Source organism: Glandiceps talaboti, chromosome 10 (genome assembly GCF_964340395.1).
Source record: "Glandiceps talaboti chromosome 10, keGlaTala1.1, whole genome shotgun sequence".
NCBI lineage: Eukaryota > Metazoa > Hemichordata > Enteropneusta > Spengelidae > Glandiceps > Glandiceps talaboti.
In genome coordinates this window covers 302,501-322,623 of record NC_135558.1, presented here as the reverse complement: position 1 = coordinate 322,623, position 20,123 = coordinate 302,501, and the positions used below count along the sequence as shown (strand labels likewise).

Genomic DNA, 20,123 nt, shown 5'->3' with positions numbered 1-20,123 from the left:
GAACTTTTGACAATTATCAAATGACTCAGTCCTTCTTGAATACATATATTGATTTGAGAAACTTGCAATACTTTTGAATGAATTATCAACCCATGTCTGGATTTATCACAATGAGGTCAGGAGAAGAGAAGAAAGACTACAACAACATCGTGAAATCATCATGCATCCTCTTTCAGCTAGCTTACCTCAGGTCCGGGAGGACCACGAGGACCTTCATTTCCTCCTGTTCCAGGTCTACCCTGCAAATATTAAAAGGAAAATGGGTTAAGAGAATCTGCAAAATTGCTGGGTAGAATAAGTGGCATTATTGGATCTCGAATAGGCGTAAACCCACAAATAACTTTATCAAGCGAGACTACAGCCTTCACTGGATGCATTGATGTCATGTCATCTATACTGACTGTCGGCTAAAACCCTTTGTGGGCCTAGTTTGGAGTAGGAATCGAATCTAAGAGAAAAACAGTTGTCTTGCAGAGCTATAGAAAACTTTAGTCCAGAACAAAAGAACGATACTATGTAATCCTTATGGTTTTACTGATAAGATGGCACGTGTGTAAGAACCTTAGATAATACTATGGGCAAAGTAACTCTGATAACAATTATGTAATTTCGATGACTGTTGTAACTCTATTCGTTTTCGTTGAAATTGCTTTTGGTGAACAATATATACTAGTATAACTTACGACTGGACCAATTGAACCAGGTAAACCGATAGGACCTTCTGGGCCAGAATCACCTTTTGCACCCTTGGGTCCTGTTTCTCCTTCAGCACCATGTAAACCAGGGGGACCCTGTGGCAATGAAATTGAACTCCAAATTATACAGAATATTAGAGAAATTCATGTGTATAATATTTAACAATATGATATAGAATTATTCTTCAAGAGAATAACAGCACACATAAATAACACATCATTTAGTTGCTTACTTTTCGTATGCATCACATTGTTGAGAAATAGAATAAATGTATGTATATTAATACAAACATATTTTTTACTAAAACAATACTTCTGTCACACAGAATTCTTCACTTCTTTCGAAAATGAAATAACATACATACTCAATTAACAGAAGAGTATCAGTTTACTTACAGGGGGACCTCGTGTTCCCTGGGGACCAACGTCACCTTGTGGACCTTGTGTGCCCTGTGAATATGAGACACAGAATTATACAAATAAGTCAAAGTACAAGCTACGAAAGAGTAAATGGTACTGACAGACCGACTGACTGACAATGATGGATCGATCCACGAACAAACCAGTAGATAGATAGACAGACAGACATGGACATAGAACAGACACTTACATATATACACACACATACACATACATACATACACACATACATACATACACACATACATACACACATACATACATACATACATACATACATACATACATACATACACTCATACATACACACATACATACATACATACATACATACATACATACATACATACATACATACATACACACATACATACATACATACATACATACATACATACATACATACATACATACATACATACATACATACATACATACATACATACACACACACACACACATACATACATACATACATACATACATACATACATACATACATACATACATACATACATACATACATACATTCATACATACATACATACATACATACATACATACATACATACATACATACATACATACATACATTCATACATACATACATACATACATACATACATACATACATACACACACACACATACATACATACATACATACATACATACATACATACATACATACAGACCGACAGGTGGTTAGATGAATAGATAGCTATGATAGATATAGTGATGGATGAATGGCTATATATATATATATATATATATATATATATATATATATATATATATATATATATATATATATATATATATATATATATATATATATATATATATATATAACAGTCAGTCAGACAGTCAGACAGACAGACAGACAGACAGACAAACAGACAGACATGTATGCATGCATGCATGCATGAATAACAACTTACAGATTTGCCTCTTTCGCCCTTCTCGCCAATATCTCCCTTTGGACCATCTGGACCAATTGAACCAGTTGGGCCTCTTGAACCAATTTGACCTGGCATACCAGGTTGACCCTGTAAAATAAGAAGGCATATAAAACTAAGTTACAGGTGAGGAGCGCATTATACATTCTAAAGTTGAGGTAACAATCTCAGGAGAACTTTCTGCCACGATTTTACTGTGTTTTGATTCCATCACTTTTCCAACACTAGAAAGTGCAAACAGGCAGACATATGTTGAGTGAAATTAAAGCTATAAATGAATCAACTATAACAGCAGAAACTTTTATAGTTCTGATTTGTTCTAAGCATTTTAGGCTACGCATTAGATCTCACCAGTTGTCATCTTATTTGACAGAGATGCTATACTATGCTGTTTACTTAGATTGATGTAATATCTTTACCCTAGGACCGGTTCCTCCGTCCCTGCCAGGCAGACCCCTTGGGCCTGCAACACCTTGGTCTCCTGGCTGACCTGTCTCTCCTTTCTCTCCCTTTGGTCCTAGTATACCCTGAAATTTAACAAAATATTATAAATCACGAACACTGATAATAACACTGAATAACAATTCCCCCCACTTCCTCCCCTTCATCGACTTTCTACGTTTTTCTCGATCTACAAATGAGTGATACTTACCATTGGACCTTGCTCACCAGGGGTACCACTCGGTCCTGGGTCGCCAATCTGGCCCTGGAATAAATAAATGGAGACCGTCTTAATTAGAAATAGACATAGATGTCATAAAGTTAAGAGTTCTTTGAAGATTACAACACAAGGTTCGATAAATTTGAATATTCTACTAGTACATCGAAGTAGCCATTTTAAAATTGTAATATTCATTCATACCTTCTCTCCTCTATCACCCCTTGGTCCGGGTCCTCCTTGTGATCCAACCAATCCCTATTAAGAAACGAAATAGAATGAATAGAATGGGTATTAATATGACCATTATGTTGTATCGTAAATGTGCAATAATCGTGAATAAAATGTCAATAAATCGTCAATAACCAATTGGAAAGAAATGTACAGGCAATACTTGGTGTTTTGAATGCCAAATCTCATGTTGGGCAAGGTTTGGATGCAACCACACACAGTGTATCCCTTTGTGCAAAGTTTGGATGAAATCACACATTGTATCACCTATGTGCAACGTTTGGATGCAATCACACATTGTATCACATTTGTGCAACGTTTGGATTCAATCACAGAGTGAGGTTGAAAGAAGAGTTCACTTCATTTGTATGGTTCAATAAACTATAATAATGGCACAGCGACAGGTGTGAATAACATCTAGTAGATTATTAGTTCGTGTTTGATGACATTCGATAATCCTTACTCACCGGTGCACCTATTGCTCCATGCTTGCCTTGTGGGCCTCTTGCTCCATCAGTTCCCTGTAATGAGAACAGATCATAGGTCAAATTTGGGAAAACATCCAAAGTAATCCATTTCAAGTAAAGTGATTGACAGTGATGTGAATGTGTGCCACGAGACTGCAATTACCTTCTGAAGTATAAATAGCACTGATCCTATTAACAGGGATGTGTAACTTTTAAAAGACATCATTTTAACATGTATCAACATCAAAATGATTATTCAATTTGTATTTGCGATGGACATCTTTGAGTAGATGTATCTTCAAGGTAATAATTAACCAATCAACACTATCAGCTGCACACATGACCTGCTCCCAATAACTCATTTCTTACTGGGCACTCCCTACCACAGACACCAGGGTGATTTCCACATTTTACGTTTTGTTACATTTAAATTTAGTTTCGGACTAGAATTATACTATCAATATTTATGAATATTTTCAGAGTCTTCTTTTTGTTGAGCAAGTGGTGCGATTTACAAAAGCATTTATAGCATGTAGTGAAGACTTACCCGAGGTCCTGTGTCACCTGTTTCTCCCTTGGTACCTGGTGAACCTGGCATTCCCTGTATGGAAAATAGAATGTCATCTTTAAGGAAAGGCTTTGAAGAAATAGACAATGTTCAATGCAGAGGACACTGCATTATTAAAACATCTGCATTATACTGCTAATGCTGAAGAGAAGAAAGGCTTATTTCACAATGTCATGGTTTACTTGACTCCATGCGTTTGACATACAATAATACGATAATTCATGTGGGGGGGGGGGGGGTCCCCACAAAATAAGGCTATGTACATACTATGTACTATGGTTTTGACAGCTCCCTTTCGACTCGCGTAATCTTTTGATTCTTGATTCTTGATTTTTGTTAGTATTATGTAGAGGTTATATTTACCTCTATGAATGCATGTACCACTTTAGAACCCATATTTTGGACAACGTAGTTTTCAACACTTTAACAACCCATAATATAGCATAAACTCGCCAACCTTTCAGATGGTTGAAATGTAAACTAGCTTTCGAATTTTGATTTCGTAATTTGAATCCGCCATTACTAAACCAAATACCTCTCCTCCTCGGAATTCATGTTTTCAGTGATGATTTTTGGAATCCTTATACATGTAATTTGATAAAAGGCTTTAATGAAACATATTATATTATTCATACCTGCATTCCTGGTGGACCAACATCACCTCTTGGACCACGAACTCCATCGCTACCCTTCTGACCAATTGGACCTGGTGGACCAGGAATGCCTGGCTCGCCTGGTAATCCCTGTTGTACAATAATTTCTCAATTAGCACATTACCGCTAAGCAGTCAATTACTGAGAAATCCTTTATTCTGACTTTAGTTTCGATTTACTCTTTTGCCAGACTTATGTGTTTTCACCATATTTTGTTATCTCATAGCTTTGTACTCTTTTCAAACATAGACAAGATATAATAAGATGGCGACTTGAGAATACATTTAGCTTTTAGTTCCTTAGTGATATGCTTACCGCTGGTCCTGGAGCACCAGTTGGACCCAATTCCCCTCTTGCACCTTCGACACCCTATATATAACGGAAAAAGAAATTGGTTTATTACATTAGAAACCTATCATTTGGAGCTTCATACACATTTAATACTAGGTTGATCATTTTTGCTGAGGGAGAAACTCAGGGCATCTATTCAGAATGAAATTGTTAGAATGAAAAATGTCATTTGATAATGACCCTCTTGTATTGCACACATGACTTTTTATTCATCCATAGTAGAATGATCAAAGTAGTGATGTGATGACCAATTTCACATACTAACAGTGGACACTGGTATGAAAAATGGATGATAAATAAATAAAGTGCTGAAACTTTAAACCTGCACTGGCAGCAACTAGATTTTTATGTCTTCTATCAGACAACCAGCAATATATTCGCTGAAAACTGTTAGAATACCAATGATTATACGTTGTACATACCAATTGGAGGGCTATTTTATGATATATAAGTAGTATAGAAATAAGTTGAAATCGTCATTCATTTCTAGGTCGGTGTTGTAGAAACATAAGTATCAGGTTATTTGGAAGTTTATCAATGTAGAAGTGTGCTGTAATTACGTACCTGTGTTCCTCGTGATCCTTTGGTACCCTTCAGACCCGGTGTACCTGGTTCACCAGGCTCGCCATCATCTCCACCTGGACCAAGAGGACCAACCATACCTGGCATACCCTGCGCCAAAGTAAAATTGTGAGAAGGTCAATCACGTCACCTCTTAACATAATCATTTTCGTCAGTATATGTTATAACGATAACGATGTATTGTAACCAGATATCTAAATAGATTATCTTACTGGTAGCATTTCGTTTCGGCGATTGACAAGCTTTGTCAAACCGTTCTTTACTCAAATTTTGACAACTGGAAGGCATCAAAAGAAAATTTTAGAAATAAGAAAGTTTCGACAAATATTTGAGCTCGAGAGATCTCTGCATTAGATGTAAAATAAATGTATGTATAACCATGGTAACGATCTAAACTTACCCTTTGACCCACTTCTCCATCTCTACCAACTGGACCGGGTGGACCATCTTCACCCTAAAGTGAGAGTAAGAATGATTATAGATAAAACCATACTTAATAAACCGTTGTCATTGAAACAAATGAAACATACTTGGCTGTCTTTTCGATTTGTGATGGTATAGTGGGTACAGTATGTTGGAGATTGAAACAAATTTCACATTTTCAAAAATCCACAACTTGCTTTGCATGGAAACATGACTATTTGCTTAACTCCCTTCATGTTGCCAATAACTGTCATCACTTATTGGGTATGACGTGGAAACCATTATAGCGCCACTAACGACAGTAATTCACACACTGTCTGTAGTTCACTTCGTACAATAGAGGACTTCGTAGCTATTAATTCTTATCTTTACCGATCATCAATATCTGCAATACCAAAAAACCTTTGAAAAACACTTGTGTTTATCGTCTAAAAAAGTGACTCCAGATAGAATGACACTCAGTAATTGCAGAGACATGGGTGCAAAAAATTTATAACGATTTCTACAATGAACGCTGTCCCTACTTACGTACAAGAATAGTTAGTGTAAGCAAAGACAAGGAAGTATGTGGTGTAAGTGCACATAAAATAACATTGAAACCTAGAAGTCAAAGATGTCCATTTTTACTATACTTACCAATGAACCCTTGTCACCGCCAGGACCAGGTGGTCCAACTGGGCCAGGTTGTCCCTGAAAGTAATTGCACAAGAGATGGTTACATTCGTGTTATGAATCCAAAACGTAAATGATGCTTTAATTTGCTTTGTTTGCTGAGTATTTCTTGGCTAATGAAAAGTCTGTGCTATAGTTGTCATTATTATCTGCATTGTGTTGCTTGTTTTGGTTTTGGGTTTTCTGATAACAAATAAGATTGATGGTTCAACTAAAGGGGCAGAGTCTGCAACTTTATACACTTTGGTGGTCACTTTTGTCGCACATTGAAATTTTCCAGGACTTATGCTATTCCAAATATGAAAAGTGTTGAATCTTGTCTAGGAACTTATAATAGAACTCATATGATAGACATATATGGTAAAGACATGTTGCAACTTATTTGATTCGTTAGTAATACATTTGAAATCCATACAGTCTTAGTTATCGTGGCATTGAGTGCATATCTAACCTCCGCTGTGTTGACTCATTTATTTCTTGTTCAAGTGTATTTAGCTCGTGCATCCTTGTATGAAGACTTCAACTGAAAGCGGGGCCTTAGTTGCTGACTCCTGTGCTGTACAACTTTAACATGTAAATTGCATTCACATCCAATTCATTACTGTTGAATGCACACTTTTCCCTTTACTTTTGTTGAACTGATGGAATAACGTCTTCGAGTTGTTGTACTTTAGTAAGTTTTAAGAATTACATAATGTATATGAAATAACTGTCACTTACCGGAATACCTATTGTTCCAGTCTGACCTGGTTGACCAGGAGGTCCTTGTACACCCTGAATGATATACATAACAAGTCATGAGAAGGCGATATTGAATTGTCAAACTACATATTAGTAGTACATGTATTCGAAATCTGTTAGCAATTATGTTTTTGATAATTCAAATAAGTTTACAAAAACTAAATACCTTAGTGTTTTCGCAATGTACAAAAACATCCAGTCATCATGATACTATACTGCTGGACAAGTTCAATAAATAGATTTGCAAGATAAACGAAATAATACTATACACACAGGCAGCCAAAATATTCAACGTGACGAAACAGAATTAGTTAGCAGTACACGTGAACAAATACGTGACTAGTCAAACGTGATAACACTGTATTGCACAATCAACTGTACTCTTGTTTATCATAAAGAAAATACAAAGCGACACGTTATGACCAATTCTGAAAGTTAACGTGAAAAAAAGATAGATGGAGTGTTTCATTATTAATTTACACACACACACACACACACACACACACACACACACACACACACACGCACACACACACACACACACACACACACACACACATATATATATATATATATATTTAGATATATGGATATTAGGATGGTACAATTGAATATCATACGCATCTTACAATATCGATTGAGGATGTACGTACCTGTGGTCCAGGTGAACCGGATGGACCATAATCTCCTTTCAATCCGGGTACTCCCTGTACAGAAACACGAGGAATAAGAGACAAGGGTTACTCATGTCCTTCTACGCTTCTGTGGTAGATCACTGAACACACACACACACACACACACACACACACACACACACACACACACACACACACACACCAAATACTCGATTTATAATAAAGGCAAATACTTAATATCATTCACAAAGAGAAGTCGAAACTTTCGACGTCGACTATGGCTGTCAATCTTTTCATTATTACAGATATTAATTACTTGCTTCACAAACTAAATATTTGATACCAGGATTTAATAATCTGTAGCAACTATATATATATATGTCGAGAATAGGTACATATCATAAAAAGATTCTCTTCAGGAATGAAAAACAAAAACAAATTACCATTGGACCTGGCAAACCCCTTTCTCCGGTAAATCCTGGTACTCCTGGTGGACCGGGTTTTCCCATTGGTCCAGATCCACCTTGTGATCCCTAGAAGAAACAGAATATGCAATCAGGATTTATCCATGTAACACAGCGAAAACCAATCGAGCTGCAAACACGGAATATACACAACAGTATTTTGTTAGAACCGATATGGTCGTTAGATATCATAACATATCCACAGCGTGCCTGGCCCAAAAGCAACAATCAAATTTATAAAAGATCTCAAATTGTTTAAATCGGGCCATGACAGAAGATAAACTCTTTTGATATCAAATGGACTATAACTTTATTTGTATTCGATATTCAAACTATGTAGAAAAACCAAACCAAATCTACACACCGAAAAATAACATGAACATCGTGTGAATTCATTACAAAATATTTAAACCTACTGGTGGGCCTTCTTTCCCAGCTTCGCCTGGCAGACCAGACTCTCCGTTTGGACCAGGTGTACCTGGAGGTCCACGTTCTCCTTGTGCGCCCCTCTCACCAACAGGTCCCTGTTGTAGGAAAGGAAAGTAACCATAGAAAAAAATATTCAAGCATACTTAAATCAAGGTTACAAGCTGTAACTCAAATATTAGCCAGCACAAAGATGCCGCAGATGTTATGGAGACATTCTAGAGGGAACGCAGGCCATCTTGAAGAGTCAAGGGATTCTTACGTAAGCTCCTCTAGCTCCCTCTTTGTTAACCTTTCAGAGTTGTCTATGCTACGAATCCCTTGATTAGTCAAGATGCCTTAGGTCAGCTTCTCTTTGCGTTTTGGCAGTGCCATCGAAATATCCATGGAATTCAGAACTAAATAGTAAATGAATGACACGGAAAAAGAAATGTGTGTGTGATCCAATTTACTGATTTCCGTACACTTTTTCGTTTCGAGTGCATAGTTCAAACCAAATCATTTGTGATATCTTTAATAGTTGGTTTATGTGTGGGAATTAGTATACCGTATTGTACATAAATGTATATTACAACATTTAAAGCTTCAAACAACCATGGCGTTATTTCATTTTACTTACCATAGATTAAAGAACATGTTGACTTACCTGTGGACCAATCACTCCTGGTGCACCTGGTGGCCCCACTTTGCCTTCAAAACCCTGGAAAATTACGTAAAGAGGAAAAGTAAAGGGAGTCACCAGAGGGCAGCATATTGTCATGAATCTACAAGTTTAGTATTCAAAAGATAGCATGATGATGTCTGGAAAACAATTGTCCCCGTGGCGTCCTTTTATCGTGAACATGTGCATGATGTGTGAATCATGTACGTATGTCAGATCAAGAGAAACAATCTTAGGGTGAACAGATATCCACTTTGTGACTACTTTAATAATATATGAAATTAACTATGTATACACTAATTGATTGCAGTAATGACACACTTACCGCATCACCACGTTGTCCGGGGTGACCAATAGCGCCGGGAAGTCCACTTGGACCCTGAAAGTATACACGAAGTAATACAATATTTCAGTAACTCACCAAGCATAGAAGAATAAGGTCATCTCATATGAAAATGAAATCCACATATGTTGTATATTGCACAGCTTGTTTGCCTGATTACTATAATCGCTACTGGTTTGTACCATGTACATAAACCATATATATTTATCTTACTGAAATGTTAAAAATAACAGATTTCTCACTTACTTGAGATCCAACTTCTCCTTCAAAACCTCTTGGACCTGGAGCTCCTGGTGGTCCCTGTGACGAAGAAAGAAAATAAATCATAACTTGCACCGATGGCGCAGCGAAAAGATAGGCAAAGAGAAAAGTTACCTTGGCAAGTATTCTTGCAAATTAAAGTATACATTCATTTCATAGTCATTATCTCAATAAAATATTTATATCACAATGCCGTTGAATATTTTAACGACTTCCCTGGAAAATACAAATATCAATTTGAGTCGACAACCTACATAGTTACGACCTATCTCTTTAACTTGAATACAAATATGTATATTGTACAGTCAGACCATTATTCTGTGTAATGTAAACAATTCATTTTTCTGGTTAGTAACGAGTATCACTGGTCTTTCTTTCAATCTATCACATTGAAGACGTTCAATTTTAAACATAATATTAAAGAATACACTATCATTAATACAAAACTACAGAGTCACGTAAGGATAGTCGACAGCCCGAGCAACAGCTACTAGCAGTAACGTTTAATCTTTTGAGACTCTACAACTGGTATTTAGTGAAAGCAAAACAGAGCTTTCATCCACATCTCTGGACTTGTTCACCAGTCTGATATTTTGTGTTGGTCAAATGACTCGCCACTGGAATAAAGTGACAAAATAATGGAATCTCAGATATGCGAAAGTTTAAAACATTAGTTATTAGTTATTAAGTTCTAACTTACCCTTTCTCCTTGGGGTCCGTGTGGGCCTTCTTGTCCCTCTGATCCCTGGTAAATAAATAAATAAATAAATAAATAAATAAATAAATAAATAAATAAAATAAATAAATGAATAAAATAAATAAATAAAATGAATAAAATAAATAAATAAAATAAATAAATAAAATAAGTAAATAAATAAATAATATAAATAGATACAATAAATAAATTAAATAAATAAATAGATAAAATAAATAAATAAATAAATAAAATAAGTAAATAAATAAAATAAATAAATAAATAGAATAAATAAATAAAGTAAATAGATAAAATAAATAAATAAAATAAATAAAATAAATAAATAAAATAAATAAATAGACGTACACATCGTAAGGTGCTTGGTGAATAAATTACAAAGATCATTCAAACTTTTGAATGATTGTCATTATAGATGTTCAAATAAATTGATACTTGCACTGAATAGTTGTATTCATTCATTCATTCATTCATTCATTCATTCATTTATTTATTTATTTATTTATTCATTCATTCATTCATTCATTCATTCATTCATTCATTCATTCATTCATTCATCTCATTTCAAAATCATATCATCACTCCTTTGTTAAATTTGTTTATTTCATTGTTGTTTGTTTGCACATAACATACATGTTACAGTCGAATTCTTCCGAATTCCGTCTTCTTTCGATAGCGGTATTACAATTTCTAAGTATGTATCCAAGTGTTGGCATTTTGCTATGGCAAAAGACATGTTATCCCAGAATGAAGTATATAATTATTGTGATCGCTATGTAGCTCAGTTTATCTTCTATTTTGTGACATTGTTCCCCTATTCTTATTTTCGATGTACATACCCACCCACCCACCCACCAACCCACCAACCTACCTACCTACCACCACCATCCCATCACAACCCCCAAACACTTCAGCAAGGTTACACCAAAAATATTGCCTTCCCTAAAAACAGACTCATATTGTCGTCATTTTTGTGCAAGCCTATTTGTTGTCAGGCAACTTTCAATGATAGCTCAATGACATCTCACCTTTGATCCTGGCATACCCAAAGGTCCCCTTTGACCTCGACTACCTGGTGCGCCCCTGGGGCCTCTCTCTCCTTGATCACCGACGGCGCCAGATGCACCCTGGAGGAAGAAAGCATTATGTTAAGTTTACTGAAAGGAAGACCTTTTTCAATATTTCAATATTTATAAGAAAGCAAGCTATTCGTTAACTAGGATAGACAAAAACTATAACTATTTTTTGTATAAGGTAGATTACAAAAGTACTTTGATTGTGTGGATATAATCACCCCATAATCAAGAGAGTGTAAAAATAGTACAATGGCATTGTAGCACAACTGTAGAGTTTACGTGTTATTTAAACAAGGTTATCTACAACAAAATGTAACTGTTAGTATGGACAGTACCTTCATTGCTGGATCAATTATGTCAAGTTTTTGAAAGTTTATTCACTCGCCTAACCATCCCCGTTGTTATCTTTGTAATGTACATCATCATTTGACTATTGCTAAGGGCGTGGTCATCGTTGCTAGGGCCAAAGTATCAACACATTCTGAACACTATCTGCAGAATAGCACATCCAGAAACATCCCCACCAAATTTCAGTCCCATACGCAATGCGGTTTTGGAGATAAGGTTTTGACCAAAATGGGAATTTTAGACCTAATATGCCTGTCACTGATTGGATTATCATGTTGTGAATACACCTTCCTGTAAACGTCACCAGATGCATCCCCATTAAATCCCAGCCCAATCTGCTCAGTAGTTTTGGAATTAAAGATTTTTTACACCCCCCCCCCCCCCCACTTTTATCAATGCAATTTGCATAGCACTGATGGAATCATCATGTCATGAACAATTCTTAATCTACACTCCCCTAAGAATGTTCTCAGCAGAGTTCAGACTGATCTGTCCAGTAGTTTTGGAATTTAAATTTTTTTGACCCAAAATCACATCTTTGACCCAAAACGCACATCTCTGATGCGATCATTTTCAATTGAACAATTTCCGAACTAGACACATAAATTAATGTCCTCACCAAATACAAAGGCAATCGGTCGGGTACTCTTTGAGTTTAATTCGTGCACACACACACACACACACACACACACACACACAAAGACAGACAGACAGACAGACAGACAGACAGACAGACAGACAGGCAGACAGATCCGCATCGCACCATGCCTTTTGCACTACTGAATATTATTAGTTCAGTTGTGTTAAAAACTGAATATGATTGAATGTATGGCCAGTTGAGGCAAAACTTCTTATCAAAGACGATTATATAAACCTACTGTGAGTTGAATTTAAACACAGCAACGTAAATCAATATGTTGCTCCAACAAATGTAGTTTTTGTGTCTGTGATAGCTGACATGCTGTTGTCGCATATCCATTAATGAGACTCTTATTATGTAAATCATTCCGCGCTAGTGCAACTCATTAATACTTTTCTTAAAAGTTCTAATACATATTTATAATTCTTCACGTGTTTATTGGCACTCACCCGGGTACCTTTCAGACCACGCCTTCCTCTCCTTCCTTCTCCACCATTCGAACCCTACAAGATAGAATTAATTAAACACTACTTTAGGATCATAGCAATGTGCTGGTACATCTGAGTTATCATGTTGACATAGCACGACTAACATAGCCCATGTTTTGTAGATCGGAGTAGTGGAACAAATCCAGACGCAATATACCCGGATGGTTATAATGAATATAGTGCATCTTTGCTGTATAAACCGATGGAAACTAACAAATTAAAAGGTAGTTGACACATTTCAATTAAGAAAACGATGAATTACGAACCTTCTGTCCACGTCTACCCGGGTATCCAGTCAGACCTGGCATTCCCATTTTACCCTGTTGAGAAAAACGTGAAAAATAAAAGTTGTCTGTGTACTCAATTTGAAACGGTATCTTTAACTGGGCGTTTGGGGCGCTATTGCAAGCACACGTTCACTTTTGTTTTGCAATACATATGGTAGATAAAAATTCTATAGTACTAAGGGTCTACCAAAGTAGCCACCAAGTGTATTACGAAGCTTTCAGCTATTGGGTAATACAAATGTCAACACTTGACATACATTACGACCAAAAATTTATATTAGTAGTGGCTGGAACGTCTTTAAAAGGATGCAACTTTTCATTATATAGCCTGTAATTAAATGTTTGATTTTAAAATGTATAATTTGCACATCTCTGTCATCGTTGTAGCCTCGTTCTGGATGCAACCTAATGCACTTTGAAAAACATGCATGTATATTGAATATACCTTTTCTCCAGTTGGACCAGCGACACCAGCGTCACCTTGGACACCTCGATTACCCTACAATTCAAAGTAAATTCATTTTATATTATCATTTAAAAAAAATCATATATATACGTTTTTCCTTATATTCCATAGCTATCGTTTGTGTTGTTACGTCACGACTTAAGCATACATTTGTACTATCGTTTAATGTTCGTATTTTCATATACTTGTAATCAACGACAAATTACATCAAAAAGTTGTATTTTTATCCTTGTCTTCAATTTTGTATCATTCTGTGTTACCCAAGCAATTCATAAGTTAAGTCTGATATGAGTTTTCAGTTAACACAAAGGGTTATGTCGTAAGAAATTGTCGAATATTTGTTCTTCTTTATCCACATATCTCATTTCAGCAAATCTAAACGTCACTGTAGTTTCGGTTTTAAATGGACTACTTCATATGTGAAATGAGTCAATGTCTGAATTAATAGAAACTAAACAAATACAAAATTACAAATATGTTGCCCTCACCAGTTTTTCCCATATAAGTCTGAATGAGTAGGGTTTGACTAATGTTTTAGAAATACTCTCCCGTGCTTTAGAACACCTACCTTAGGACCCACTGTGCCTTCGGGACCTCGTACGCCAGGATCACCATGTGGTCCCTGAAACGAAAGGACAGACATTAAAGATCAAAATTAACGATTGTTTTTCCCATGGTCAAGATTGTATGACAAAGTCTAGCAGTACAACCTGAGGTTATCTTCTGTTACAGCAGAAAGTTCTGTTTCATCTCAGCTTAATCCAAGTGGGAGTTTAATTCTGTGAACATCTCATTTGGCTAACTAAATTTAAAGGGGAACACCCTGAGTTTAAAAGTATTACAGCATATCTAAGATGTACTTGCAGTATTCTACTTACTACGTACATATAACCGACACTTTACTTCACTGATACCGGGTATTCAACTTATTAACGATGCGATGACATAAAACCTCAGACCTATTATTTCTCTATAATGGTCTGAGATATAACTAACAGAATGTCGAGGAAATCCATACTATGTAATTAACTTTTCTAACAAAACCTTCAAAACTAGGCTTGTGTCACTTTAACGTGTCTAGTTACATGTATAAGTTATAGTTGTCTGGCCTTTGGCTGCCAATACTCAATATATAAGTTACAGTTGTCTGGCCTTTGGCTTGCCAATACTCAATAGTAATAGGGAACTTGCAATCCAGACTGAGCATGCTCAGACGCAAAGGACTATGGGACTATCTGTGGTTATCGTTATACCTAATCTGAAGCTACCGATAAAAAACCTCCCACAATTGTCAGGGTAACTATGAATTGATCATTCGCAGTTGCAAACAATGTAACAGTATTGTTTACAATATCAATTCATTAGTATTTATTATCATATTTCCAATGATGCAACATTCAACATGTTGGGTTTGCAAGTTCCCTTTTGGACGAGATTTTGGAGCATCATGGTCAGTCTTTGTTTTATTCCCATCCTTACCTTAACACCTTTTGGCCCCATGTCTCCCTTGAAGCCCTGCAAACCTTCGCCTCCCTGTTGAACGGAAATAGAGTACATGCCATAAATCGACACAGAAAAAGATTATAATAAGTGGACAAAATATCATCAAAAATACCATCTTAAATGTCAACTTCCCATATCGACCCGGAAGAAAAATAAACATAACAGCTACGACAGCAGAAACGGGATTGCTTTGGAATTTACTCATGGGGCATGATGATGTTACACACGCTCAGACAACATCAAACGCAAACATTTCAGAGGTGCTATGCAAGGTTTGGAAGTAGAAGCTGGCAAGTAATCACGGTGCTTCAGCCTAGTAGTCGGAGAGCAAACAATTGAAGCCATTAAAATGGTAAAGTCCGTATGTAGTCGTTTCAGCAGAAGCCTGTTTCTACTGTGTCGTAAAAGAATAACCATTCGTATCACTAAATATGATTAGGTGAAGGATCCTGTTGTGTATCTGGTCTTTATTATTGTTTGTCTGGAGTTGAAATGACTCTATAATTTATGTAAACAACACTGTCATATCCGACGATTCGATAATTCGTTCTTGAATTTATTGCATATCGTGAAATGTAAATGTATGGCATATCTAGATATGATGAACGTTATGGAAACTAATTAATTTGCAAGAGAAATGTAAATGTACACTCGACTTTATTGAATATCAGTGAAGGAAAGTCTCATTGCTTTCGAAGTGATTAAACATTTTTTTTAAACAAAAGAATACAGTTGATTTATATTTTGCTTATCAATTCAATATTATTATATGTATAGAAACGCAGTTTTGTTTTAAGACCTACCTTTTGACCTTTGATACCTTGGAATCCACGTGTTCCCCTGTCACCTTTCACGCCACGGGGTCCACTGAAACCCACAGGTCCCTGAGGTCCTTGACCACCCTGTTGAGTAATATTTCAGACATGTTTTTCACATAGGGTATATTATCATATATTCTAATATTCTGATGATGTAGCTCGATAGTGAGGCTAACAATATACACTGGCATCTTTTTTTGAGGGAATATGAATATTTCATTTACATACGCCATTCATGTATTTTAAATCTAAATTTTGGTCTTCTATGCTCCTCAGAATGCATTGAACAATTTGGGTATATCCTCGTACGAGTTGGTATCGAGCAAAAAAAACAACAACAATTAAGTTACATTGTTTCAGAGAAAGATTTTGCTTCAATTTATGCTCTTTCCATTCTAAACGTTTTCGTAAATTAGAAAAATGCCTTGATCTTCATATCATGTAAATAGATAATGTATTGTTGTCTTCAGTGACAAATTAGAAAAATGATACGTGTCGTAAATTCATAGAACAGAACAAACAAGAACAAAATGCACACAAGACTGTCACTTGTAACTCAGACCACTGAAGACGGTCACTTGTAACTCAGACCACTGAAGACTGTCACTTGTAACTCAGACTACTGAAGACGGTCACTTGTAACTCAGACCACTGAAGACTGTCACTTGTAACTCAGACCACTGAAGACTGTCACTTGTAACTCAGACCACTGAAGACGGTCACTTGTAACTCAGACCACTGAAGACGGTCACTTGTAACTCAGACCACTGAAGACTGTCACTTGTAACTCAGACCACTGAAGACGGTCACTTGTAACTCAGACCACTGAAGACTGTCACTTGTAACTCAGACCACTGAAGACTGTCACTTGTAACTCAGACCACTGAAGACGGTCACTTGTAACTCAGACCACTGAAGACTGTCACTTGTAACTCAGACCACTGAAGACTGTCACTTGTAACTCAGACCACTGAAGACGGTCACTTGTAACTCAGACCACTGAAGACGGTCACTTGTAACTCAGACCACTGAAGACGGTCACTTGTAACTCAGACCACTGAAGACGGTCACTTGTAACTCAGACCATTGAAGACGGTCACTTGTAACTCAGACCATTGAAGACTGTCACTTGTAACTCAGACCACTGAAGACTGTCACTTGTAACTCAGACCACTGGTCTGAGCTTGTAAGTAATATTTCTGAGTTTATCAACGATTGTTGAAATTAAGGTGCAGGGTTGCATTGTAACCATAGCAATTGAATAGAACTTACCGTATCGCCTTTTTCTCCTTCCTTGCCATCTTTACCAGGGTGTCCCTAAATAATAATCAAACACAACTAAATATAAAACAGCGTTGACATGATGGTTTATTGCAAACGAATAGCTGTGAATTTTTGTATCTGTCGAGAAAACGATCCGAGTGCTTAATCATGAAGACATGAATACAAAATAATAGTTCTATTATTATCTAAGTCATACCACACATTTAGTTACTATGGTAGTTGATATGGGCTGCACTGTTGTGTCGTAACCTGGCAAATAATCGTAACCATCTTTACTACACTATGGTTCTTCAGCTAACTGGCCAATCACAGCCACCGGTTATAACTTACCGATGGTGGTCATTCGACTAATTGGGCAATCACAACAATCATTAAAACTTACCGATGGCCCGTCAGTTACCTGTCCAATCCGACACAACCAATATTACAACTTACCGGTGATCCGTCAGCTCCTGGAATACCGGGTAAACCTGATTTTCCTTCTATTCCAGACTCACCAGGGGCTCCCATTTGTCCTTGTGGGCCTGGTGGACCCTTGGAAGGAATAAAGGAAATATAACATTAGATATGACAACACAGAATTACACATATTTGCATTATCATGAATTTGTATTTATTTACATAAATTTGATGACAAATATAATGGAAAGAGAGATGTGACACCTCATTACATAAATAATGATGACACGACACGACACGACACGACACGTCACGTCACGACATAACATACCATCATGCAATATTGTCATCCTTAGGTGATTATAATCTGAGACTGTAATTAAAATATCTATTTTTGTGTGAATATCTTACCACGGGTCCTTGGAATCCTGGAGCACCGCGCCTACCTGCCATACCAAGTGGGCCAGGGGCTCCTTTTGGTCCCTCTGGTCCTTGACCACCAGATATACCCTGAAAAGTTATCATAGGATAGATTTAAGTATCTAACATATGGCATCACATTAGTATTAGCATCGAATTCATAGTCAAAGCGTCCTAGTTGCAATTTTTTAATAAATCAACTCGAAAAAAGAATATCTTCTTACGGGATTGAAACTAAGAATCAATTAATGGAAAAGACACTGATGACATTAAAATTATCAAAATCATGACGAAGATAGCACAACGTGTTGTTTTTAATTCAAGTGCTAAGTAAGTCACATGAGTAACTTCTAACATAAGATCGTATTCCTGCCATTTACCTGTACCAGGTTACACGTAATTATTACGTACTTGGTACAAGTGACGTAAAAAATCAGTAAAAAGCAGAAAGTGTCGCTAGAAATGACAATGCTAGGATACAGACTGAATGAACAGCAGCAGCTAACTACACACAACGTTACCTGTACACAACAAGGACACAGCAAGTAACTACACACAACGTTACCTGTACACAACAAGGACACAGCAAGTAACTACACACAACGTTACCTGTACACAACAAGGACACAGCAGCTAACTACACATAGCGTTACCTGTACACAACAAGGACACAGCAAGTAACTACACATAGCGTTACCTGTACACAACAAGGACCCAGCAGCTAACTACACATAGCGTTACCTGTACATAACAAGGACCCAGCAGCTAACTACACATAGCGTTACCTGTACATAACAAGGACACAGCAGCTAACTACACATAGCGTTACCTGTACATAACAAGGACCCAGCAGCTAACTACACATAGCGTTACCTGTACATAACAAGGACACAGCAGCTAACTACACATAGCGTTACCTGTACACAACAAGGACACAGCAAGTAACTACACACAACGTTACCTGTACATAACAAGGACACAGCAAGTAACTACACACAACGTTACCTGTACACAACAAGGACACAGCAGCTAACTACACATAGCGTTACCTGTACATAACAAGGACACAGCAGCTAACTACACATAGCGTTACCTGTACACAACAAGGACACAGCAGGTAACTACACATAGCGTTACCTGTACAACAAGGACACAGCAGGTAATTACACACAACGTTACCTGTACAAAACAAGGACACAGCAGGTAACTACACATAGCGTTACCTGTACATAACAAGGACACAGCAGGTAACTACACATAGCGTTACCTGTACAAAACAAGGACACAGCAGGTAACTACACATAGCGTTACCTGTACACAACAAGGACACAGCAGGTAACTACACATAGCGTTACCTGTACACAACAAGGGCACAAAGTGTTCACTCTAAATTTTAATCAACCTTAAGTTTCCATCTTGTTCAATTGGAATTTGTTCTCACCGGCATTCCTTGCAATCCCTGAGGACCTCTGG

The 20,123-nt window shown here is 36.8% G+C and overlaps 1 protein-coding gene across 2 annotated transcripts in view; it reads right to left on the bottom strand.

Moving 5' to 3' along the window:
• The window catches only part of LOC144441421 (uncharacterized), an 88,714-nt gene that overhangs the window by 13,570 nt on the left and 55,021 nt on the right, over nucleotides 1-20,123 (bottom strand). For both annotated transcript variants that reach the window (XM_078130991.1, XM_078130992.1), the window contains exons 17-49: nucleotides 20,092-20,123; nucleotides 18,642-18,740; nucleotides 18,267-18,365; nucleotides 17,820-17,864; nucleotides 16,533-16,631; nucleotides 15,706-15,759; nucleotides 14,795-14,848; nucleotides 14,206-14,259; nucleotides 13,740-13,793; nucleotides 13,435-13,488; nucleotides 11,950-12,048; nucleotides 10,910-10,954; nucleotides 10,195-10,248; nucleotides 9,931-9,984; nucleotides 9,591-9,644; nucleotides 8,935-9,042; nucleotides 8,498-8,587; nucleotides 8,073-8,126; nucleotides 7,399-7,452; nucleotides 6,643-6,696; nucleotides 5,984-6,037; nucleotides 5,566-5,673; nucleotides 4,966-5,019; nucleotides 4,633-4,740; nucleotides 3,977-4,030; nucleotides 3,430-3,483; nucleotides 2,936-2,989; nucleotides 2,726-2,779; nucleotides 2,493-2,600; nucleotides 2,056-2,163; nucleotides 1,092-1,145; nucleotides 684-791; nucleotides 186-239 (exon numbers count right to left, since the gene is read on the bottom strand). The exon at nucleotides 20,092-20,123 is cut by the window's right edge and continues 67 nt beyond it. In XM_078130991.1, coding sequence (XP_077987117.1) covers nucleotides 186-239; nucleotides 684-791; nucleotides 1,092-1,145; nucleotides 2,056-2,163; nucleotides 2,493-2,600; nucleotides 2,726-2,779; nucleotides 2,936-2,989; nucleotides 3,430-3,483; nucleotides 3,977-4,030; nucleotides 4,633-4,740; nucleotides 4,966-5,019; nucleotides 5,566-5,673; nucleotides 5,984-6,037; nucleotides 6,643-6,696; nucleotides 7,399-7,452; nucleotides 8,073-8,126; nucleotides 8,498-8,587; nucleotides 8,935-9,042; nucleotides 9,591-9,644; nucleotides 9,931-9,984; nucleotides 10,195-10,248; nucleotides 10,910-10,954; nucleotides 11,950-12,048; nucleotides 13,435-13,488; nucleotides 13,740-13,793; nucleotides 14,206-14,259; nucleotides 14,795-14,848; nucleotides 15,706-15,759; nucleotides 16,533-16,631; nucleotides 17,820-17,864; nucleotides 18,267-18,365; nucleotides 18,642-18,740; nucleotides 20,092-20,123 — 2,282 coding nt within the window. The remainder of the gene's footprint in view (nucleotides 1-185; nucleotides 240-683; nucleotides 792-1,091; nucleotides 1,146-2,055; nucleotides 2,164-2,492; nucleotides 2,601-2,725; nucleotides 2,780-2,935; nucleotides 2,990-3,429; nucleotides 3,484-3,976; nucleotides 4,031-4,632; nucleotides 4,741-4,965; nucleotides 5,020-5,565; nucleotides 5,674-5,983; nucleotides 6,038-6,642; nucleotides 6,697-7,398; nucleotides 7,453-8,072; nucleotides 8,127-8,497; nucleotides 8,588-8,934; nucleotides 9,043-9,590; nucleotides 9,645-9,930; nucleotides 9,985-10,194; nucleotides 10,249-10,909; nucleotides 10,955-11,949; nucleotides 12,049-13,434; nucleotides 13,489-13,739; nucleotides 13,794-14,205; nucleotides 14,260-14,794; nucleotides 14,849-15,705; nucleotides 15,760-16,532; nucleotides 16,632-17,819; nucleotides 17,865-18,266; nucleotides 18,366-18,641; nucleotides 18,741-20,091) is intronic.